This window comes from Carettochelys insculpta, chromosome 3 (genome assembly GCF_033958435.1).
Source record: "Carettochelys insculpta isolate YL-2023 chromosome 3, ASM3395843v1, whole genome shotgun sequence".
NCBI classification, from domain to species: Eukaryota; Metazoa; Chordata; order Testudines; family Carettochelyidae; genus Carettochelys; species Carettochelys insculpta.
Window position 1 is genome coordinate 88,030,161 of NC_134139.1, and position 25,207 is coordinate 88,055,367.

At 41.3% G+C, this 25,207-nt stretch overlaps 1 protein-coding gene across 1 annotated transcript in view; it reads right to left on the reverse strand.

The window, feature by feature from the left end:
• Nucleotides 1–640: 640 nt before the first annotated feature.
• Nucleotides 641–25,207, reverse strand: part of IGF2R (insulin like growth factor 2 receptor) — a 113,445-nt gene continuing 88,878 nt past the window's right edge. Inside the window, exons 34-48 of the mRNA XM_074990287.1 lie at nucleotides 23,840–24,102; nucleotides 22,268–22,477; nucleotides 20,889–21,038; nucleotides 17,711–17,872; nucleotides 16,852–17,059; nucleotides 15,551–15,697; nucleotides 14,803–15,037; nucleotides 13,459–13,595; nucleotides 11,614–11,728; nucleotides 9,602–9,748; nucleotides 7,570–7,754; nucleotides 5,668–5,854; nucleotides 3,932–4,087; nucleotides 2,808–2,877; nucleotides 641–2,283 (exon numbers count right to left, since the gene is read on the reverse strand). Of these exons, the coding sequence (XP_074846388.1) occupies nucleotides 1,870–2,283; nucleotides 2,808–2,877; nucleotides 3,932–4,087; nucleotides 5,668–5,854; nucleotides 7,570–7,754; nucleotides 9,602–9,748; nucleotides 11,614–11,728; nucleotides 13,459–13,595; nucleotides 14,803–15,037; nucleotides 15,551–15,697; nucleotides 16,852–17,059; nucleotides 17,711–17,872; nucleotides 20,889–21,038; nucleotides 22,268–22,477; nucleotides 23,840–24,102 (2,786 nt within the window). The 3' untranslated portion in view covers nucleotides 641–1,869. The remainder of the gene's footprint in view (nucleotides 2,284–2,807; nucleotides 2,878–3,931; nucleotides 4,088–5,667; nucleotides 5,855–7,569; nucleotides 7,755–9,601; nucleotides 9,749–11,613; nucleotides 11,729–13,458; nucleotides 13,596–14,802; nucleotides 15,038–15,550; nucleotides 15,698–16,851; nucleotides 17,060–17,710; nucleotides 17,873–20,888; nucleotides 21,039–22,267; nucleotides 22,478–23,839; nucleotides 24,103–25,207) is intronic.

Sequence of the window (25,207 nt, forward strand, 5' to 3'; positions counted from 1 at the left end):
GAGGAGCAGAGGGAGCATATTAGTCTGCTCTGTGAATAGCTCAGCCCATTTGAAGAGAAGATCCTGAACACTTCGTTAAACCTCAGGCAGGAGGCTGGAAGGTTGTAGCCAGACCACATGGTGCTTGGCAATACCTGAAGCGAAGGCTCATGCATCAGCATCCCCTGAGTCCAGGGAAGCTTAGACAGGTGTGAGACACTGCCTCACCCTCCTGCAGAATGACATTGAACTCTTCTGCAAATCCTTGGGCAACGAACCCTTAAAAATAGAGGCGGGAAGCCCAGGAGTTATTATAGTGGTTCAAGACGACCAACTGGTTAGCCACCCTGAGCAGACAACCGGTGGAGTAAGTTTTGCTATCAAACAAATCTAGGTGCTGAGCACCCTTAGATTTGGGGGCCAAAGCCTGCTGGCCCAGCCATTCCATTTCATTAAGGGTCTCCACTACCCAGGAACAGGGATGGGGGTGGGTATAAAAGATATTCATGCTACTTGATGAGAACAAAGTAATCAGAAATATTAATGGTTTCCAGCAGGTAACTTAGAAAGTGACTGTAAGTGGTCAAACTACAGTTGTTGAAGTGTAAGCAGGAAAAAAATTCAGAACTTATTTCAATACACAGGGGAACAATACAGAAGGTCTGTTTAATTTATCTTTTATTGAAATTTCTGAATAGTTTATATTACACTAAATTTGATTCAAAATGGAAAATGTTTTATAAAATGAAGAAACCGGTGTTGAAACCAAATAAGCCAATCAAAAAAGGTACAAGGAAGAAGTTCAAAAATTCCAACCAGCACATGTATCTGAAACCATGCTATCACCCATAAGATAATTCAGAAAACACTGAGAGGAGCAGACTGCTATAGGAAGACTGACATCTTCATTCACTCCTGGCAACACTGTAATTCAGTGACTGTTGGCCTCAGGATATATTAGAACTAGGTCTGGAATACTATTTAAAGACTTGGGCCCACCATACTTTTGTAGAGTTAATACTAGGATACCTGTTATGCAAATTAAGGCTTCTCTAGGTCTGGAAGCTGACAGGGCTGTGAATATGGCATTCTAGGGTTTCTGCACCCATCGCCTCAAACAATCCAGTTGTGTCTGAGCACACCCAAATTCTAGGCCCAACTACATTCAAGAGAACTCCGGGTGCTTGTCAACACTTTTAAGCAAATACTGATTAAATGCGTCATGTGACCAGTACCAAAATATCATGCAAAGAACCACCATCATTTCAGACTAAAGCTAACTGAGTTGTACCTTTCCGTAAATGGTTTTAAAATCAACTAACTGCTTAAATTAGAATGGAGTATTCAAATTTACAGGATAAATTAGACCCGTTCCAACATTTACATCTTTCTCATCTGATGGGTGAATCTACAGAATAATACCCTGCCGGCAGGAAGAACATGTTGCTATTATTCAGCAAACCTGAGTAGTGAGTCAATAAATACAGGGAGAGAGTTAAAATTCTAGTAGTCAAATTACCTTGGATCTCAAGTGACAGGGGCTTAATTCGGATTTATGCCTGTCCTTTGAAATGATTTTGTAACAAACGTGTCATGCCTGCACTGAAAGTTTAAAATGAAAATCCTGGCTAGAGAGAGAAGCAACACAATTCAGCCATCGGGGGCTGGAAGTCCAGTTGTTCCTGAACAGATCATTGTAAACATCCAGGATTGATTCTTTTATTCTTCCCTTTTGAATAGTTTTCTTGTTAAAGGCAAAATTCAGAAGTCGTCTCAGGCTAAAGTCTTCATATTTGGTTGGAAGTGTTTTGTTGTCCCACTATATATATATATCTATATATATATAAAATTTATCTATATTTATTTAATTAGGCACAAGAGGGGGACTATTTAAACATTCAACAAGTCCTCATCGCTATCATCATGGAACGATAAGGTACTAGTAGAATTCTGTGTCTTCTGTTGGTTTGGTTTAGGTTTTGCTTTACTTTCCTTCCTTCCATTCAGCAAATTGGTCTTGGCATCACTTCCAAGACTAAACAGCTTCCTTTGCTGCTGCCTGTTGTCAGAGCCTCTGGATTGTACTTCTCTAGCTGAATGAATTTTCACATCAGGAACAGTTAGAACCTCATCCTCACTGTCCAGGTCATCCACATGGAGAGACGTCAAGGTGTCTGATTTAACCGACGTGGTAGTGATGTGACCATTTTCTTGTCCTCCTTTTTCTGGTCTCTGATTTGATGCTGCAACTTCTTCCATAAGCCACTCAGTTTCATTCTCATTTGCTGCTTCTTCAGAGTTTATCTACAGCATGAATATTGTAACGTTACTGCATAATATTGTATAAGCTTTTACAAGAACCCTTTATGATCTCCCAAATCCATCATCTGAGAACTACTGACCACCTCTTTCTGCACTTGGATTTATCATCTTCCACAGAGAAGCAGAAAGAAAAAGACTTAGTGTATTATTAATTATTTGGTCGCTCCATGCTGCCTTTTACACTCAAGAACTCACTTTAGCCTCTTCTTCTCTGGCTCTGTGCTCTCCCCGTTTGCCTCCTATTTGTTGATCATGCCTCTGCATTGCCCTTGAGTTCTCCTTCCTGTCCTTTCCACCATCTATTGGGACTGAAACAGTTGTGTTCCCCCCGCCTCTACTCTCTCCATCAACTTCCAGATTTAGCCCCAGACTGCCAACTAGCTCAGCTATAGACACACACAGTTACTTTAAATTCATTTAAACTAATTGAGAGGAGATGCTATTTACTACTAGTTTTGAAAAATCATTAGGAAACACCATCTCTGAGTCATCACAGCTGTAAGTACCTTTGTATATTTGTAGGAAACATTTGATCTTCTTCTGCAGCAGTTGGTTATCTTGTGTATCACAGTTTCTCTAAAAAACAAAGCAAGCAGAAGTATTTTATTACAATATTGGATCCCTATTTATCCTGCTGGAGAAAAAACAAATGACTAGCAATATTGATACCCTTAATTTTCACTCTCTGCCAGTCAGTGGGAAATTTGCTCACTGTCCAGTAAAGACAAGGGAGCCAACTCTTCCCACATATGCCTCTCCAAGCCCATTGACTGAATGGGAGTCACTGATATACCAACAGTCTTGGGCCAAACCTGTCTTTAACTGCTATCATTAGAGACTCAATTCTAGGATTTGGAGCTGGTCACACCACTCTCACTGCACATTGTCCCCAGTAGATGTTCTGAAACTCCCCAGTCTTCTCAAACTTGTAACAATGCTCAGAACATTCATCCAGGGAAGAGGAGATGACATTAACTCTACCCTGCTGAACACAATCATGACAGCATTATTAGTTCTCTGCTAAATCTATTGGGTCACACTGAACCAGGGGAAACTCTTGAGTTTATATTTAGGGCAGGTTTACACTGCCCTGGGAGATTGACCTGCTCAGGGTTGATCATCCGGGGTTCAATTTCACATGCTTAGTAGAGACGTGTGAAACTGATCTCTTCAGCACCTACCCCTGTACTCCTTGTGAGACATGAGGAATAAGGGAGGTCAATGAGAGAAACTCTTCCCCTGTATAGGCAGCTAAGTTGGCTGAGCACAGATGCGTTGTTAAAATCAATTTAACTGGCACAGTTAGTTGCTCATCTGTGGTCAACTTTTAGTCTAGTGTAGACATAGCTTTGGACACGATCAACTTGGGGCGGGGGGGAGAGTCAGTTGCCTGAGTTCCCTATTCCTCCTTATTGGTTACTTCTAGCATCCAGCAGTGTAACAGGGCAGATTAGTCAGCCAGTTTTCTCCCATTTGTACAGGTCTTTCATAGAGTATCAGGGCATGACAATACCAAAATGTATTTAACATTGAGAAATTGGACTCTTGAAATCTAGACACCATCCCTTTAACTGGAATCACCAAACACGAACACAAGAAAACACTTTCCCATAAGTGTCCACTGTCTTACCTTCTCTCTTTTTTGTAAAGCAACAAGATCACTAGACACGCTGTAAGAATCACCAGGAGGATACTCAGTATAGCCCCAACAGCTTGGCTTCTTCCTGAAAGGCCCTTGAAAATTTGCACTTCTTGGTCAGACTGTCCCTCTTGACTTCCAGAACTTCTGTAAGCAGCATAGCACACAAGGTTAAGAGGACACACTGCCTGGCTGTATACAACACTGAGGAAATGCAAATTCGAATAACTGGGCACACACACTCAGTAAGAGATGTAACACCAGCTCTTGCTGGTCTCATATAGAAGCTGCTGCTGCTTCAGCTACAAAGGAAGAAAGCAGAATTTTTTAAATACACAGATATCCAGTTTACTCTAGAACAAAGAAATAGGAGGAAATGGTCATTTGAGTCTACAACCAAGTACAGAATTATGGTTGAAAAAGACAATTCTAACAACATTACACATTTATTGGCATGTATCTATTAACAAGTAGAACTTGTGTCTACAGTTAAATATTTAGGGAATTAAAAAAGTGAACCCCAAAACAATGTAGGATCTAGCTATGAATCCACAGCTCCTCAACATCAGGAACCCTGGAAAGGCTCTAAAACTGAACCTGTGCCTTAGCCAGTTGTACCTGCTCAATGCAACACTGCGTCTTTCAACAAACAGCACAAGATAGACAGCACCATTGGGTGGTACAAAGATGAACCACGTTTTCAGTAAAGCGTGAACCAGAACAACTCCACAGTTGGTTTGAAAAAGACATCTAGGACAAGGTCAACGAGCGAAAGGCAGCTTGCAGAATTGTAACACAGAAGGGATAGTACCCAGATGAAGCTACACATCTTGCTTTTGAAGAACCACAACTTAACGTGCCCATTAATATTGCCTTGTTACCTCAGGCTCTCCCATCGGTCTGTAGCCACTTGTTGGATCTTGGCTTTTACTTTTGGGGGTTAGGTCTTCGAGTTAGGAACCATTCCTTTGTGGTATTTGTACAATATTCAGCAAAACTGGGTCTGACTGGGATTCGTGGACACTACCACCATACAAATAAATAGACACTCGAGCAGAGAAAGTTCTGGCATGAAGAAGTGGGCAAGTAAAGGTAACAGCCCTTTGCAGTGGTAAGAAGCCTAGCTATTCATTTCTACACACTGGATAAATGACTGGAGGAGCTTCTTAAAAATTAAGACAATTTCTTAATGGGAGATGTGTCTTAGGTTATTCCCCTCAAACTAGAGAAGCAGTTGTTATAAGGAAACAAGCTGAATGAAAGCAAGTTTCAGTTAATGTGGAAAAGTATTTCAGTTGAGCGCTCTCCTTTTCAAAATTTATTTTGGTACAAATATTAAACCATCTAGACCTGAACCTTAAAGTTGGGGGTGGGGGGGGGGAGGGAATGGCCCATGAAAGCTTATGCCCAAAGAAGTCTGTTGGTCTTTAAGAAGCCAGCGGATTCCTCATTTTAGATCTAGAAAAACAATTTAAGATCATCATCATCATCATCATCATCATCATCATCTAGCCGGCAAGTGGAATCAATGTTCCTCCATTTATTAAACCATGAAATTGCTTCCACTGGCTCCTCTCATTAAGCTTTAGATGCTCCTGTTACTAGGCTCTTCGCTGTCTTTTTCTTGTCACAACTCATGTAGATAATTCGGGAAGGCCAAAGAACTTTCTAGTAACTAAATTGCCAACAAGAACACCATATTACTTTAGGAGAAAGAAGTTACTTACCCTAATGGACAGACTGCAGATGTATACCAGATAAACAGATATTGACAGTCTGCTGTTTCTTGAAGGAATTCTGGGATACCTTCTTTTGCATGCAGGCTGCAGTGGAATAAAATCGTTGAGGAAGCAAATTTTGATTTATCTTTACCACAGGGTGAATCGGATGAAAACACAACATCCAAGTCATCATCTACAAAGAAACATGAAAAGGTTTCATAAAACACTGCACTGGAACTGGGTCCTTAAAAGCAATCGATTAAATGTTCTATATATTTTACAAAAGGAGAGAGCATTACTTCAGAATGTCTAACTTCACTTCTGCAAAGTTCAGGTTCTCATTACTCACAGCTTCCCTTTGAAAAAGTATTACACTTGAATAGCAGGCAGGCCTACAGAGAGACCTTCTAGAATTCCTAACATTGTGCCACCCCCACCCCTTTTTTAAGCAAAAAACTTAACACGGTGTTGGATGAACATTAGTATATGCACTAAATGAACTTCCAACAATTAAAATTAACATTCAATTTGATAACATCTTTCTGAGGAATAAGAAAATTTACACTAATGACATCCACCAATTGCCATATGCTATTCGAGATTTTGGAAAAGCTATGCATCTCTATGGGAACAGAAGGAGAGTTTCAATTGGCCAGAAAGGCTCTTTACATGCCTCCCTTGTGAATCCCACACTTAAGTCAAGCCTTACATTCATGAAGCGATGCACAAGGCCCAGCGCATACTTCAGCGAGCACTGCTTGCTTGTGTGAGCAACAAGTCAGGATTTAGGTATTCATATAGATAGAGGTACCCGTTAACTCCTGTGTTAGAGTACTTGAGCAGCGTGGCATTAAAAAAGATCAAGCCCTCAATGTCTGCTGTATTCATTCAATTCCTGTCAACTATCACATCAGAGTGGAAAAATAAGTTAAACACTGGGTGTAAAAAGGAAGGCCAAGAATTTTTAGAACAAGTTACAATATTGGTGCTCAACTGGCCATCTTGAAGGGGAATGTGATTTTTGTAAAGTGCTGTACACTTGCCCTCTGATGCTCTCAAACTGTGCACCAAAATATTGGTCACTTTTCAAAGTTTTAATCAAAGCCTTTACTGCCAATTTCAAACTCCAAATGTGAATCCTGAAGACAAGACACTGCAAGGTAACTCCAACAAGAACTTCAATGGACCTCACATATTAAAGATTGGTGGACTGCTCTGTCACCCCTACTCTTCTAAAGTAGGGGGTAAGTGTTCTCTCTTTTGCACAGTGTAAGTGCTGGCCTACTCATGAGTGTGCCAGCAGTACACAAGGTAAAAAGCTGTAACAAGCAAAGATACCAATATTGCTCTCAGGTGAAAACTGAGGGAGTCCAAGCATTGATATTTTGTCCTGCGTGTCATGCTGTGTTTGGCAGTACTGACTAAATAGAGATGTCCTGTAGCTAGCAGAGACACACTAATACCATGAATTATTAAGACAAATTCTGAATCTGCAGAGAAAGTGAAGGGGCTTGTCATAACTAATACTAAGTTTCACGTACAAATGGTTTTAGCTTGCCTGAGCTGCATTAAAATCCTTTTCTGGCATCACAGACAGTACAACTGATTATTTAAAGTGCATATATGTGGATGGTGTTCACAAGAGAAGGGTCTTGTCTGCCCATCACTACACCAATCTCTCTTTTCTCTATAACAAAAGTTAAAATAATTTGTTTCTTTCGAACTACTGCTGCATTTAAATTGACAAGCATGGAGTCGTGGAAAGACTGAAATTAGGAGGACAAATTCCAGCAGCCTTAATAGGAACGCATGAATATAAATGATAGGAAAAAGCAGAAGCTTCACATTCTAGGTAGTAATTCATGGAAAGGTTCCAAGTGTAGACAGTTCTAGTCAGTGAGAACTTACCTTGAACATAATATTTAGCTTTATTGGAAGAGCCAACTTTCCTAACATGGGTACCAGTAGTTTTGATCTGGCATACATTGGCTCCAAAGCACTGTGGGTGTGCCGAATCTCTTATTGAAGAAAGATGGATTTCATACTCGTATTGGTCACCATTTGTCCTTATATCACCAGATGCTGTGTATAATCTGAAAGCAAAAGCAACTTTACTACAAAGTCCAAATTTCGCCCATTATGGGGAAGAACACATACAAGAACATCAGAAGCAACCTGACTTGAGCAGATATCCAAGCACAAGTCAGTTCTCTCTAGATTTTATGGTCTAGAGTCAGAAAGGGCAGATATTAGGGGAAAAAAATTCAACCTTTGGTGCCTAAAAATGTTAGCTCCCAAATCTGCATGCAGGCACCAAAAGAAGTGGTTTTTCCAAGAGACTCAACACCTGCAGCTGCCAATGGCTTCCACTGGATTTATTGGTGATCTGCCCTTCTCAAAATAAAAACCAAAAAAATCAGACCACTTACTTATTTTGAGGTTTAACTATGGATTTAGGAGTTTAAGTTATAGGTGCCCTAGGCTGAAGGTTTGGTCATAAAATCCTGCATTCTGCCTGAGCAGTACAGACGGCAATATCCCAGCACCACTGACACCAATCCAACATGTCCAAGATTAATGGCTACCAACCAATTGTAACGTGAGAGCAACAAGAAGTCTTGTGGTACGTTATAGACTAACAGATCTGTTGAACCTACGGACTAACACGGCTACCTATCTGACACTTGTAATGTGTACATGTTATAATTATATCTATGAACATTACTGCAGGGAGTCAATGTTTTGAACCAACATTTTTTTTTTAAAAAAAAAGCACTCAAGTACACCTTTCCATTCTCAAGACTGATTTTTGAGTACGCCCACATCAGTGTCTCTTTTCAAGTCTGCTTTGGAAAAAATATATTTCCTACCTACCTATCTGGTCTCCCCTACCCACTTCCTTCCTTATTCAATAGCATTAGGCACTAGAAAACCCTGGTCAGGGGAGAGACACCTGCCATGTGACTAGATATGCCAATGCTTTTGCATGGCTATCCCACTTCTACTCTCTTTAACGCTTGTTACTAATGTGTGACTCAGAAGCACTGCTTCAGCTGCCTTGTGTTCTCAACACAAGCCTGAATTATGATCACGTATATATCACTCCAACACATCCTGCATTGTTTACCTTATTGCTTTTACCGAGTATGGCATAAATCTGCTCTAAGCAGTTCCTTCTGCAGTTTTACAGTGTATAGAAAAAACACACTAGAGTCAGTCTTGAAGTCTAATATCCCTCCTTTCCCTGAGCCTCCACCACACTTCAACCAGGAACTCTACTTTACACCTCAGCATGGTAAAGCTCTCCACCGCAGGCACAGAACTTGCAAACAATACTCCTTTCGGGCAATTCTTAAACCAAGACTGGCTGTCTTTCCAGAAGATCTTCTCTAGGAATTATTTTAGAAGTTTTAAGGCCTGTGTTACACAGGAGGTCAGAGTACCATGAGCACAATGGTCTTTACTGGCCTGGAAGCTGGGAAAGTACCATTACTGGAGTACAATAAAAGTGCGACATAAAAACCAAAGTCAACATAAGGGTGTAAGAATTGTCTATGGTACAGTGGCTGAGTGAAAGACACTAAGCAGCATGAGAGGGCTTTTAATCATCTTTAGAGAGAGCTCTGAACAAACTGGAAGAACTCTTGATCCATGGTTTCTACAAGTGTCCAACCCCAGAGGGTGCTGAACACCTCAAGGCACACTGAACATCCTCAAACCCCACTGACTTCAAACAGCTTCAACAGAAGACAGACACATCACTTGCACATGCCAGGACCAGGCCCCAGGTCAGTAATTAGCCCACAACCGATGGGTTACAGGAAAGTCCATTAGTACCTGAGTTTCAAATCCAGGCACGTTTAACACAACTCACGGTATTCAAAGTGATCTAGTTTTGGCAGCCAAATTCAGAGCACTAAAGGAACATGCTTTGACTTACTTGTAATAAATGTCACTCAGACTGAAATTTTTCCCTGTTGCAGGATTAACAAGAGTCCCATTCACTATCTCCACCTCTTGCGGCTTCACAGCACAAGCTGCCCGAGTTCCCCATGTGATGTAGTATATACAGTTTTCTTCATCAACCCTAATCAAACACAAGCCATATTTAAGCAACACTTGCTAGTCTGAAAAGGATGTAACTGACAGTGGAAAAGTGGGCAGGGGAAGCTGCTGGTTTTCAACACGGTGTAGCCTACGGGCTTGGCAGGTTTAAACGCTCAGCGCTTTTAGTATGTGTACTTTTTCCCTGCGCAAGCTGATTATGTACAGCAAGGTCACTGTTCTACCAGCCTTACTGAGCTGCTTCCTAAGTCAATGGGTCTAGCAGGCTAAACAGGTAATTTCTGTAACCCCAAACTTAAAAAAAAAAAAAAGAAAAATAGCAACTTCAAGTTCTCAATGTCACATGCTACGCTGGAGATTTAAAGAAAAAGTAATAGGAACTAGTTTGGTTTGCTTTGGAAGGTTTACGTTTTGCGTTTCACTGATCCTGGACAATGAACATGACTGATAAAGCTCCAGTCCTTGGCTCTTGTACTCAGCTCTTCCTGTTGCAACGAGGGAACACTTAATTCACAAAGGAGCAACAGAGTTTGGCTCCAAGCACAGTCAGGGCTCACGAGGCTGCATTCAAAGATTATTGCTCTCATTAAATCACTTGTGTACGTAAGGGTTTTGTCAGCTTTTACACCATTAAAATGTGTTTTCCATGTGCGAAGTAACAGATTAAAAATCACTCAAGAAACCTGAAATTGGAGAACAGTCTCCCCCAAGACAGAGCTAAAAAAACTGGAGACTGACGTAATTTAAAAGAACAGAGGAAAAGGCCAGGTCGATACTGTAGCCACATCCACCTTAATCATCACTGATTCTTTCCTGTTATGCTCTAACAGTTTGAAGAGCATGCCAAGATTTTAGCCCACACAATCTAAAACAAATACTGCGTGGATTTGCTGTTTATGAAAATGAACAAGCAGAAAGTCCAAAAGCCTCCAATCTGGTAAACACAAATTGAGAATGTGTTCTGCAGAATTACATACCCTCAAGTCTGAGATATTTAAAAACGTCCTTCTAAAGGCTTGTGAAGGGGGAAAAAAACCAGGCTGTACATTTACTTTGCAAGGGGCAGCCATCCAAGTTATTTAGTTGGAATTCAGACAGCACTATCAGAGCAAAGTGCACATTTACTCAGAACTTTCTACATTTACGTTCAAGAACAATGAGTATACCATGAAGCTGTTTATCCACTGCCAGCTTTCTTTCCCATTCTAGCATCAACACTTGTCACTTTTGTTTTGGATCTCTGCAAGGTGCAGATTACAGAGAACACTGTGGAAGATCAAGGGCATAAGAAGAAAGCTAGCCCATTTTTTCTAGCCAAACAGAAAATTTATGCCCAACCTGTCCCCCAAACTGAGCTGAAAAACCATTTAAATGGTGCCTGAAGTTAACACTTTGGGGTTTTTTTTCCCTTTTTTAATTTGAAAAGTAACTGACCATGTTCGATATCTGAGCACAAACTGCTAGTTAAAACTTACTGCTCTGATTCCCAGCACTAGCATGGACTAACTGTACTACCTTGGTCAAATAACCTAGGCCCAGATTTTTAAAGGTAGTGTTCCACCATAGTGAAAGACTGCCAACATGAAGTTACTTTTGAAAATGAGACATTGGCACTGGAACCATGAAACACCTGTAAAAATCTGGGTCTTATTCTCTCTGTAAAATGAGCATGCCAGCCTTACAGAAACATGAGAGACTTCTGTGTTCCTAAAGCACTTTGGGTGTCAGGTGCTAGAGCAGAGCAAAGATCTTAAGCCAACAATTGGGATTCCATGCATGTAGCATCGCCTTCTTCCAGTGCAACAACTTTACACAGCCCCTGTATCTTACTGGTTGACTCCACCAAGGTGGTCATCAATAGAACCGGATGTCCTATTTACTGCTCACCTTTGTAGCATGGGCTCACCAACGGTTTTTGCACATTTCAGCTCTATAATAGTCGTTGCTTTCTTGTTTTTTCTGCATTCATGTCCGCCTGAATAATTAACAAGGACTTTACCATCTGAAAGAAACAACCAGTAAAAGATTCAGTTTCATATTCTGTAATCCTTCACATACAACTCTGTTTGTGACTGTGGTTTTAGACTACAGCCTCAATATCTAATCCCAGTGCTTTGATCGGACCATAAATCAAATTACATCTTGTTACATCAGTACAAAAGCTGAAACAAAACTTGCAAACACCCTTACCAGACACAGTTTCCCCAATGCCCCTCAAAAGAAACACTTCAGTTACAAATTCATCTTTCCTCTAAAGACAACTGGTAATTTGCTTACTCCATTACACCAATTTTAGTATATTCTCAAACAGGGAATGAAACCCTCAGTTTTGCAAAGTAATGGAACGAGAATATATGAAAATTTCTCCCCAGACCCCTGGGTGGGATTTCTTTCCCACACACAAGTGTATATTTAAAAAACACAAGAGATTTAAAAAGTAGCTGTAAATGCACATTTGGAACACAAAAGGAAAGCTTCTTCTTTAAACCAAATGATGCAGCAAAGTAAGTTTTACTTGCGTTTTGGAAAAGTGCTACTATCTGGTGAATCCTTGTTTTAAAAAGCCACACACAAAATATTCTATTAAAGGGAGCAGAACACTGGGCATGACCTGATAACAAAGTTACAATTTTCCTAAAAAATGGCCTCAGAGCATCTCAGTTATACCTAGAGCCCTGCAAATCCTGAAGTATCTGCTTCATAGCTGCAGACCATTCTGCAGATGGTGTGGACAGAAACATGCAGGGCTCTACTGCACCGGTGGTACCTTGTCAGGGCAGCAGTCAGAGCTGGGGAACTCCAGCACCTGCACAAAGCTTCCCACCCAGCGGTTTAGCTCCTCAGGCAGCATCAGTGTCCCCAGCCCGGTTCAGCCCAGAAGCACTGGCCATGCTTCTGGCCCACCAGCTACTGGGCAGCAGGGCCTGACTCTGGCTGCAGGGACTGGAGCAGGCAAGCCCTGGCAACAGGCTGTCCACCCCCACTGTGATGTAATATGTACTGCTACTGCCACTAGGGGCTCACTTGCAAGCCCTGAAAGCAGCATATGATGCACCACCACTTCACACCAACTTTTACTCCACTTCCTGCCCCCAACCTCCCTGCCTTTGCACTGCCTCTTCGTGTCAGATCCCACTCACTCATCTCCACTCCAACCCTTGTGAGACTGCTTACTGCTGCTGCCACCACACACCCATGTACCCATCCCCACCCCCCAGCAGGTCATGGTTTGATCCTGGCAGAGGCGAAGCCACATGTCCATATCTGCGCAGGACTCTAGTTATAACTAATTAAACTTGCTTTGACCACTATCACAGCCTAAACGTTACCCTGGGTTTACATGGAATTTTGGAAGCATTTTAAAGCATGTCATTAACAAACTTCCCACCTTACATTAGGATTACCATACTTGAACTTTCAAAATAAGACGACACCCAAGAGGGAGCATAACTGTATCCGCATCTACCAATGCATATTGTTTTCATACTATTAATAGTATTGTATGAATACAAGGTGAGTGGATAGATACCGATACCGATTCACTCCCTCCTGGGGTGTCTTTTTGAAAGTTCACACAGAGTAACCCCGTCTTAAAAGGCAGTAATACTTTAACAGGCAAGAGATTTACTGAAGCCTTTACACAAGTTTCAGCAGGACCACTAGATCCTCATTATCAAAAATGTTAATTTTGCAGCTGTTGACAGAAATAAGAGGGCAAAAAGATGACCACACCTGTAACATTCAGCTTCTGCGTATGTATGAGTCCCAGAACTCGAACAGCCCCATTTTGATTTTTACTGCAAATAGCCGCTCTTTCAGGGCAGCCTGGGGGTCCATTGTGTACTCTCTGACATAGATTCATGTAATACCTGTAATAAAAGAAAAGACAGAGTGGGCTACTTAAAATAAGAATCAAATCAGTTGATGTGGAAGCACAAGCAGAACAAAAATCTGCAGTTTGTGGCTCATTTCATGTTTGCCTGAGTGGTTACCACCAGCGAGATCTGAGTGAGGTGTGTCCAATAAAGGAAGGCAGTAAGTTCTCATGAATAAATCTAAGCAACAGTCATCAAATTTCTGAATAAAGAATATTTTTTAGGATGCTTAATACATTCCTTGTTCCTGCTCATTCAGCATAAATTAATTTTAATATTTGTATGTATGTCTCATTCATTCTTTTCTAACATTAAAAGGTTTTTTGACTCAACTTATATTTGGAAGAAAATGGGAGTTCAATTAAAAATGTACAGAGACAACATTATGAAATGGTTAGTTAAAAACGCTACACCTTAAAAGTGCTACACACAAAGCCACAAGTTTATGGGATTTATTGAACTTAACCACAGTTAAATCAAAATGATGCTTTCTGGTAACAATGTTTTTCAACTTCTTAGAACTAGTACACCTGATCCTCTCCACTTTAACCTTATTCTTTGACAGGAAAAAATTTACAGGATTCCCAACTCTCTCAACCCAACCTGAGAAGTAAAACACTAACATCCTCTCACTGTAACCACTGGAAGTGACATATTTAGGGTATCAAAACAAAAAAGCAGTCAAGTAGCACTTTAAAGACTAACAAAATAGTTTATTAGGTGAGCTTTCGTGGGACGACCCACTTCTTCAGACCATAGCCAGACTAGAACAGGTAGTCCATAACATATCTGTAAAACTTGATGACCTCAAAAAGTTAATATTAAAATAAAGATACTCCTTTAATTCACTGAAGTGAATATTTAAATCGATGCAGCATTCTTAAGTTAAATTTATCCACCCTGTGCAAAGGCATCTATTTGTGAAGAACGAATTCTTGTTAGCTGGATGAGCAAACTTTTCATTCTAGCTTTCAACTTCCAAGATGCTAACGTGCAGAGGATTACAGCCTTAGTCAAGTCACAAGTGTCACTAAACTCCATGAATGGCTGTGATTTGGAGAAAAAACTATGAGTGAAATCAGCTACCAACTGTTCACTATCAAATTCTGAAAAACTAACTTCCCTCCTCTATACACCTGACAGGTAAAACAATCCACAGATGTGTAAAAAGACATTAAAATCATCTGGAAAACCAACTCACGCAATCCCATTATGGTTGAAGACCCATGAACCCGTAAGTGAGGAGAGCACTCTTAAATCGTAAGTTTTGTGCTTTCGGACAAACTTGCATTCCATCTTCTTCGGAGGACAAACTAACTGCGTTTTCCATTCAAAGGTCACAGCACAGCCCAGTGTCTCGCTCAGAAGCTGTGGGTTCCCACTGCCAGCACCGTCGTCGCACTTGAAAATAATAGTGGCTTCTCGATTCCCAGTGGCTATAAGGAGATATATGAACATGAGGGGAGGAACTCTTAAGGGGCTGTAATGCATATATGGACAGTGCAGCCTCATTAAGAAACATGAGCTTTTCTTTCTAGCCCACTGACAACTGGTAAGGAGCACTTAACAGTACAACACAATCACTTGTATTTACCATTACCTCACAACATTAGGCTGGTAGAGTAAAAGTGTGGAATTTAATTCTCCTGTTAAGCTGGACATCAATTTTTGTTAGGTAAGATAATTATTTTATGAGATTGGGGCAAGGGGGCGGGGGGATGAAACTGCATACAGGTTTTTGTGTTGTTGTTTGTCTCATCATAAAGGACTTTTACCCAAATAAAAATATTAGAGGAACCCCCACCACCACCACCACTCTCCTATTCTCACTTACATTACTATCCTCACACTGTAAGAGACATGTAAAGAGAGCCTTGGTTTAACAGAGTCAGGCCCAAACTTACACATCCATCATTTCACAACTCTGCTACATGAAAGATCTGACTAACCATGTCCACAAAATCCCCGTTTTCCATCTTTGTCATAGTCTTTAGTTGTGGCACACCACGGCCGTCTTTCCTCTTCCATAATGCAGTCCTCGTAGCTCTTGCCTTTGTATTTGAAGGGGAACACACAAAGCTCGCCTTTCTCAGTCACTGTAAATGGAAGCGACATCCCTTGAAACACATGCTCTGTAGTTACCGTGATATATATTTCCTGGCATTGCACAACCACCATTTATAATTTGGTATTTTGCATCCTCTTTGTTCTGTTCAGCCCAGGATTCATACACAAATACAAAAACATTAAAATCTAAACGCAATCAAAGATGGCACTGCAAAGTGCTACACGTACGGGCAAATGGCTAGGGCCACTTCAAATCAACATACGCAGCAAAAGCTATATTGTGCATAGGTAAAGACAGACCTCTGGAAATGAAATTAATAGGTCTATACTATTATAAAAGGAGAGCTGTCTGCTCATCCGCAGCTTTAGGTAGGGCATCACCAAAATCCCCCTGTGCACGCTCCAGGCTCAGCCCAGCCCTGCCCTGCCCACAGCCACACACCAGCTTCAAGAGATCCCTGGCACCCGTCAGAGTGGTCCCAAGGTGGCAGCGCCCCACCTGGCCTTGGAGCCCGGCCGCTGCCCTGGCCTCCTCTGCACTCCGAAGAGGCCTTCGCTGACTTCAGCCGGTGCAGGACTTGGCCACCATGGGCTGGGGCTGCTCTCTCATGGAGCAGGGGAGGCAACGCAGCACTGCCACCTCAGGCCCCTCACAGTTCCCATGTATGGCACAGCCCTGGGAGGAGGTGCCAGAGCTAAGTGCCCACACTGTGGGGAGGGTGCAGGTCGCGTGTCATTGAGGTGCCAGCTGGTTGCTGGGGTGAGGCAGCTGGGGAGGGCAGAGGGCAAGAGACTGGCCCTCAAGATGGCGGCATCCAGGAGGCTGGGAGGACCTCCCAGAAACTCAAGCCTTTAGAAACCTATTCTGTTGAATTGTAAAACTTTTTCATTAACGGGATTACAAAGTGCCTTTCCCAAACAAAAGGGCTAGAGAAGCAGAATGCCAAAGCAGTTGTGAGGCCCATCGACAGGCACGTTCAGCTGTAGCCAACACAAAAAGGGGCAGCCCCTGCTAGTATAAAAACTATTTGATTTATATGAAGTGGTTAATAAGAGATCCAGGTTTACATCATTTTACTGCTAAACTGATTTTTCCTGGAAGTTTTTCTGGCTCTTGCTTGTCCTAGTGGGACCAGACCATTTTTCCATGTACCATTATCTACTGCCAATTACAGGATCTCACCTGGAGGGCACCGATCACCCCCAGTATACTGCAGAATGACAGTTTCATCCTGGTGCCTGTAATCCATTTTTATTTCCTTTATGTTTCCAAAAGAAGCAACGCTGTCTTCGGAGACCAGGCACACTGCCCCATCTCTGCATTTTCCTCGAGGCACATCTGCTGCTTCAGCACACACTCCAACATGGTATCTTCCGGATCCAGAAGATATCTACAGAGGCAGCCCAGAGGGAATCATATAATCAAAAGATAACACACTAGAGAATTACACTATGAGAATTACCTGAGCCCATTACATACTCAAAGTCTTGTAAAAAGTTCAGACAGACCGGGACTGTACATTATATTTAATAAAATCATTTGGGGGCGGGGGGGAAGTAGGGAAGAAACACACCTTACAAATGTAAAGTTTCACCGCAGTGAACCATATTAATGAGGCAGCCTTGCCAAATCATATTATTGCAGCACACAGGAGATTCTGTGAAAATTGTGCACGTCAAACAGCCATTCGCCCATTTAAAAATTTTAAAAACACAGTATCTAAAATGAAAAAAGTTAACATTTCCTCCCTAGGGGGATAAAAATACCTCAGACAAGTAGAATTATGCAAGTTTGATGTAAGCATTTTATTACAGAAGAGCTACTACTATGTGGTTTGTTACCACAAAGTTGCAATCTGTCATGCCACCACAACTTAATGCTAATGGCTCTTGGTGATGAAGAAAAAAAAAGGTAATGCACATGATTCATTCCGACTTCCTCAGGGCTCCTTGCTCAAGTATTTTATTACCAACTTGGTTTCAAAAAGAACTATTCCCCCCACTAATGATCAACAGCAGACTCAACATTATGTTCACGTTACCTTATAGGCTCCTCCAGTAAGGCTGGACAGGTTAAAAGTGTAGTTTAACTGCTCATCTGTTGCAGAGCAGCCCAGCACGTTCACTTTATCGGGACACACCAGAGGAGTGCCCCACTCAAACACAAAACTGCAGTCAAGTTTTTGAATCATCTTGGGCTTGCCCTGTTGAACACAGCAAACACACACATTGCAAATGAACTCTGCCTAGGTGGGGTGTAATTACTTCTCATTACTGGAAATAGGGGGTGGGGGAACAACTCCTGATGGCAGGGCTATTTACTGCCCTCTTGGCTCAGGCCCACAGCCAGTCGAACACAGTAAGATGCTGCAGTCACCCATGTCAAATTATTCCATCATATAACCCAATCTCAGATCCTTCCAGAGCTGTGGAGAAGACAGAAGTGCTGTTTTGCAGAGTATTCTGAGGTTCCAAATGCTTAGTTTCATATCAAAACAAAATCTGAAAATTCTCCAGAGGTAAATTCAGGGTGGGGTTTTTTAAATGTAAGTTTTGTTTGAAGTTTGACTTGTTTTCTAGTCTTCAGTTCCTGCCTGCCTGTCAGCTCTCCAGCAACAATGGGCTGAATTAAGTTTTTCCACCACTTTATGTACCAGCTTCATAGCTTTGTTCAGGACCTTTCAGTTCTGCACTGTTCCTTGCCATGTTTATACATGGCCTCCTCGGTTTCTTGCATTCTGGTGTGCATCGCCATGTACCACATCTTCCCAGGTCTATTCTTGACTTGAGTCTAAACCATGGCAGTTGTTTTTGACTAGTTTGTAATATTATTTCTTGCTCTAATTATCTTACCTTTCATTGCTTTCCACAGCACTGTATCTTAGTATTCACCTCAGTCAGTTCAATTCTGCAGTCAAAAAATCTTTCATTCATAAATTTTCCTCATACCCTACTGTTCTAACCTGCATAGAAGTATTGGAATGACAGTTGTCTCATCTACACCAGTGTGTTTTTGAAAAAGTCTTCAGCCTTCCAAATCTGGCAGAATTTTCTGAATGTTGTAGCAGTCAGTCTAATTTTTCATTTTACAGCACATTCACAACTCCCATTCTTCTATATGAGTCCAAGGCATGGGCATTTTTCCACATGCTCTAGTTACTTGTCTCAACATTTGATCTTCACCCTACTTCTAATTGTCATAATGGGTTTTATGTTCTGAAAGCAAGAGTGAGTGCAGTTAAGATATTACATAAGAACGGCCATACTGGGTCAGACCAAAGGTCCATCCAGCCCAGTATCCCATCTGCCGACAGTGGCCAATGCCAGGTGCCCCAGAGAAGGAGAACAGAAGACAATGATCAAGTGATTTATCTCCTGCCATCCATCTCCTGCCCTTGTACTGAAGGCTAGGGCACCATACTTTACCCCTGGCTAATAGCCATTTATGGACCTAACCTGCAAAAATGTATCGAGCTCTTTTTTAAACCCTAATAGAGTCCTGGCCTTCACAGCCTCCTCCGGCAAGGAGTTCCACAGGTTGACTGTGCGCTGTGTGAAGAAAAATTTCCTTGTATCAGTTTTGAACCTACTACCCATCAATTTAATTTGGTGTTCCCTAGTTCTTGTATTATGGGAAAAGGTAAATAATTTTTCTATATTCACTTTCTCCACACCATTCATGATTTTATATACCTCTATCATCACCCCTCAATCGCCTCTTTTCCAGACTGAGAAGTCCCAGTCTCTCTAGCCTCTCCCCATATGGGACCCATTCCAAACCCCTAATCAGCTTAGTCGCCCTTTTCTGAACCTTTTCTAATGCCAATATATCTTTTTTGAGGTGAGGAGACCACATCTGCACACAGTACTCAAGATGTGGGCGTACCATAGTTTTATATAGGGGAAGTATGATATCTTTTGTCTTATTATATATCCCTTTTTTAATAATTCCTAACATCCTATTTGCTTTACTAACTGCCGCTGCACACTGCGTGGATGTCTTCAGAGAACTATCCACTATAACTCCAAGACCCCTTTCCTGATCTGTCGTAGCTAAATTTGACCCCATCATGTTGTACGTGTAATTTGGGAACAAATTGTACATGATACACTAGTTTAGTAATAAGTAGTTTCAAACCAAAAAAACTTTTGTTCTGACAATGCTGAAATGTCCAATTTTGACATTCTTGGAGCTTTTCGCCTTTGCTCGTAAACTAAATTTGGGGAAAGAGTCACAAAAAGCATTTTGACAGAGAAATCCTCCATTAGTTCCCCCTCACCCATCCCCGACAAGCTCTATTCTTCATACCAAAACGTATATTTTAAATGTAACCAAATACCTACATGAAAAGAAAACATGTAAGATGTATTATCACTTCCTGTCTCAAGTGCCTAACCATGTAACTTTACAATTGCTTAGCAAAATCTCTTTGGTCTTTAAATCAGGGGAAACTGCACAGGGTACAAAGTAAGCATTCAAATGAATTCTAACGTTTCATTTCAAGAGGCAACAAATTCCATTATTTTGGTACAGAGCTAGCAGATCAGAGATGGTATTTAGAGGAAGTTTAATGTTAGCAATAAGCTTACTTCTAATTAACTCAGGTGAAGTTTCAGAATGCTTGTAACCTGCATAAAATTTAGTGCCCGCTTAAAAAAAATGTGTATTTTAAATAACTGAAAAATTGTCTTTCAAACCAAAAATGCTGTTTGCTATCCCCTCCAGGAAGTACTTTTTCTATTTTCACTCCAATCAAAACCAGTAACTCATTAGTCAGACAAAAGCTTATACAGGTTGAACCTTTCTAATCTGGCACTCTAATCCACCAACATCAGTAAATCCAGCGTGATATTAGGCAACCAGACAACCACTTATCATGGTTGTGGCCAAGTTTCCTCATGGTCCCATAAAGTTTGCTTACAGCCACCAGTCCTGGCTCTGTGTTCTGTGCTGTTATTTGGCTGTAATTTACCCCTAAATGTCTTAAGAGCTTAGTAAGCAGTGAAAGTGTTGGTAATGTTACTAAATATTGATTCTGGTGGTCCAGCAAGTTCTCTGATGCAGCACTGGTCAGGTCTTGAGGGTTCCAGACTAGAAAGGTTTAACCTGTACTCTCACTGGTTACTACACATTTTGCAATATATCACTCTGTATTGTACCTTTTTTCTACACAGAGCAAATTTGTATTTTTATAGTAAAGATGTAAAAAAGTTTCTTACCAGATTTGTTCCTCTACTACAATGAAATACAATAAGAGAAGAATAATTGAACATTTTGTCTGTTTTGCAAGGGGTTGTACTGTTAAAAGTGATATAAACTTCATTTACTGCAGGATTTATTCTTGGAGGCTCAGTGATGCGACCAATATCCTAAACAAGAAAACACACTGATGTATAGCCACATATTAAATATTACAGTTCAAGTTTTCAGATTAAACAAATAGGTGCAGCTTACACTCGATGACAGCTGAGACACTGAGCACCTCTGAAAGTCACACCATGTAACAATTGCTTTGATTGGACATACTCTGATTAAATCTTAAAAACGAAGATGGCCACTTACTTGAAGAAACAGCATGTAGTAAACCAGCAACAGTTCACAACTTGTGTGTAAGATTAGGCCAAGATATTGTGCTGTTTTCAACTAACAAAGAGGTTCCTTATTAGCCAAAGTCTCAAGTGTAAAGGAATTTGGCCATTTAAAATACTAGATTCACTTGCTCACAGCCTTTAGAAAAATGGGTATCAAGAGTCAGCCAGTTAGTCTTCACTAAGATTCAGCAAGAGAAAACTTCACAATCCCTGGCAACCTTCCTTATAGCAATGCATTATCATCCCCTCCAAATCAGATTTCACCTGCAGCTGTGGCTTTGCAAATTAACACTATGAAACCTGGTAGTCAAGGGTTCACAAGAGGTTTTGAATGCAACTCAACTATAGGGGCATTTTGCTACACACTGGGACACATCCAGCTTTATATTTTAGACACACTGTACTACTTTTACAATTAGAATTTTTTCCCCCCCACCATACACAGGCAGCTATTTAGAAGCTTTCTACTCACCAGTCCAAACCCTGAGTAGATACAGTAGGGTTGCCACATTCGTGAATTTAATTATTTGCAAGTGGCCTTGCTTTCCCAGGGCTGGGAGGGCTGACTGCTTCCCTGGGGCCCCGGGCCATGCCCCATTCACAAAAAAACGCCACCAAACCAACATTTGAGAAGGTTCTGAACACAGAACCTTTGCAAGTGTTGAGATCCTACTGTACTGCTAAATATAATCACGAGTGAAACAGTTGACTAACGTTTAGGGTTTATCCCAGTGTCATCTGTCAGTATATGACAGGAAAAAAGAGAAGTCTGCAAACCCAGTGGATTCTTCTAACCCAGGAGAGCCATGGTGACATAAGATGTGGACACCGTTTGGGGAGAAAAGTAACAAATGGTGTGGTGGGCAGGACTTGGGTAATGTCGTTTTAATCAGCCCCTTCCCCCACAAAACTCATGAACAGACATAGGTTTATGGGGCTAAAGGGTGTTTTTCAAAGGAGCTGTCAGTTACAGGATCTCAAAAACAGTGCTGTTACACTATACTTACTATGGGCAGTCCGGTGACAGGAACCATGCACACAGCTGCTCCAGGTGGGCAGCTGACATCCGGAATTGGATTCAAAGGCTCACAAATGTTAATATAGAAATCTGGAGTGGTGTCACTTATATCATCATCAAATGCCTCATAATAACCAGTTCGATGGATTAGAGGGGTTAGGTCAACAATGGAGCTGCCATTCAGCACTGAGCACTTCACCTGTTAGGAAACAAACATGGTGCTTTCATGGAAACCATTATGCAATGACATCCCATTATCTCACTGTGCCCAGAGAGTTAATTTCAAGTGGCGTTAAAATTTCAAATGCATTTTGGAGCACCTCTGCATAATTGTTCCCTTTGCATAGCTACTGACAGCAATCTACAAGAGTTACATTTATTAGAACAAATGGGAATCTCTTATTTTAAATTTATGCATTGGGGGCCCAGGTTCATCACTAAGGAAAGAGAAAAGGCATTGGTGCATAACTCCCTAGTGTAGACAGCCATTAAAACTTCACACACAATCAGCAAGCTGAAGCACAATCTCCAGGTCAGATGTGGGAACACTTCACAAAAGGGTGGTATTTATGCCATTTCATTACAATCCAGTAAACATTTTTCATTCTCCAAATCAAGTACCCTTTTTGTATGCCATAGATGTGTTCTCGTTATGTTTACACTTTCTGGCCCCAGCAAGGGAATATATGAAAACAAACAGCCTTTTCTCAGAGAATATATGCAAACATTACTAGGAGAAAGAGAGCAACTGCGAAAGTGTCTGATGCATTGCCTGGAGCAGCCTGTGAAAGGGGTACATTACGGATTATCTAGCCCAAAGGTCAGCAACCATTTTGAGGTGGAGTGCCGAATTTTGACCTTTTGGCCTCTGTGTATGGTCCAAGTGCCGGTGATACTTTTTAAAGTCACTAGTAGTGCTACTTACAAACACCTTCATTAGTCAATAAAAGCGCAGAGCTTTATCACTGAGGTGGTGGTTGGTAGCATCACCTGGTCTTTTGTCAACGGGCAGCTCATGCACCACTCTTGGCACCCATGCCGTGAGGTTTGCTGACCCCGATCTACATAACAGGCCATAGAGGCTAACTGTGAAATATCTGCACCAGCACATAGTTTCTACTGGGGCTACAGTGTATCTTTCAGAACCAACATGTTTAATAGTGAAATGAATTAGCATACAAGCTATCAACATGTATCACATTAACTCAGATGAACATTGGAAAAATGCTGCTTCTGTTCTTGTCAGGACTACTCTTGGATTGTCAAAAAAAGCCCTGTAACTTGAAACCCTTTGGCTAGAAGTAAAACCTGGTCGCAGACTCATACCTTTCACTGTAACAAAGTTTATACTCACTGCACGGACTGCTGAAAAAGACAGCGCTGCCATGGGAAAGATTCATAGAAGGGTCTTGTCTGGTACAGTACCCTACCCATGAAATGTAGCATTCGAAGAGAAATGCTTTTGCCACATCAAGATGATACAGTAGAGTGGGAAAACAATCCTGCTTCTTATTTGTGTCTGCAATTTCTGAATCAAACAGGAGCTTGTTGATTCCCTTACCTCCTCCTCACAGGCTAATGAAGTATGCCAAGAAAAGTAGTGGATACACGTCTGCTCATCAAAGGACAAAAGCACAGGTCGGCTACCAGCTCCAGCATCGGACTTGCACACAAAGCTAAAATAACTTGTGTATTTCAATTCAGGATTCGCAGGACAGGGATCTCCCCCAGCATAGACCAGCTTCAGCAGCTGATCCTCATAAGTCAACATTTTGTTCAGTCTTCCAGCATTAATTGGCTTCTGGTCACCAACAATGCAGACACCTAACGTAAGACCAAAGGGGACAGAAGTTACTGGCCAGGAAAGGAAAATGAATAATCTGGTCATACCAGGCGACTATGATAAAATTACAATTGTTCCTTAAGACCTATCGTGGTCTTAAAACCAAGACAAAGAATTTTGGACAATAGAATTTTTTCCCCTCTAAAGGGGGCTTAAAGGTTTTACAAACAAGCATAAAAAGGGAGCAGTGGCTGGAGAACAATCAGTCAAGATGAAAATCAATACACAAAGTTTCAGAAAACTATTTCTAGACCAAGCCACCCATTCTTCATCACCCCTCCAACTTACAGGACAAGCCATTTGTTTTTTTAAAGCTGGAAGAGCGCACAGAACTTTAACCACTGAAAAAGTAGAAACGGATGTTTTTGTCCAAGAAAACAGAGCAGGTTATCTGTCCACATCATGGGTGCTCAACCATTTGGGAATCACAATCTCTTTATATTAGAGAGATCACTAAGAAGTACTCAAAGCAGTTAGAGGCAGACTGCATTTGAAGTGATGGTGTTAGATGCCCTCATTGGGGAATGACACATTGTCTGATAGACTCAATGAGCTCTGACATGATACTACTGCAGCCACTATGGGTCAGGACATGGGGCCAGAGAGATATGGAGGACATCATACCATGCACACTGAGATATCTAGCCCTAAATGAATCAGTGAAGTGCAGACCATCAGCTCTGGTCTCTTTTTAGTTCTCAGGAAGCAGTGTGTGCGTCAGGGACTAAAGATGACTTGGAAGAGGAGGACTCCCCCTTTCCCCACAGCTTTGCAAACATTAGTGCAAATATTTCTACACTAAACAAGCTTCAATGCTGCCTATGATGGGTTTCCAAAACCTGCTAGTAATTTTACTTTGTGGAAGATTATGCCTTATCTAGTACTGTAGGTGACCCTTAATTTGGAGAACATTATGGTGTAATCATTCTAAGACAACTAGTTCAAAGATTAATAAATCTTAATGTATAGACTAAACTTAACACACATACACCCACACCAACACACTCTTAATAGGTCATACCTGGACGTTTAATTTAGGAATGGAAGTAATACCCAAGTGTAATAAATCCACTATCAGAAGCGCTC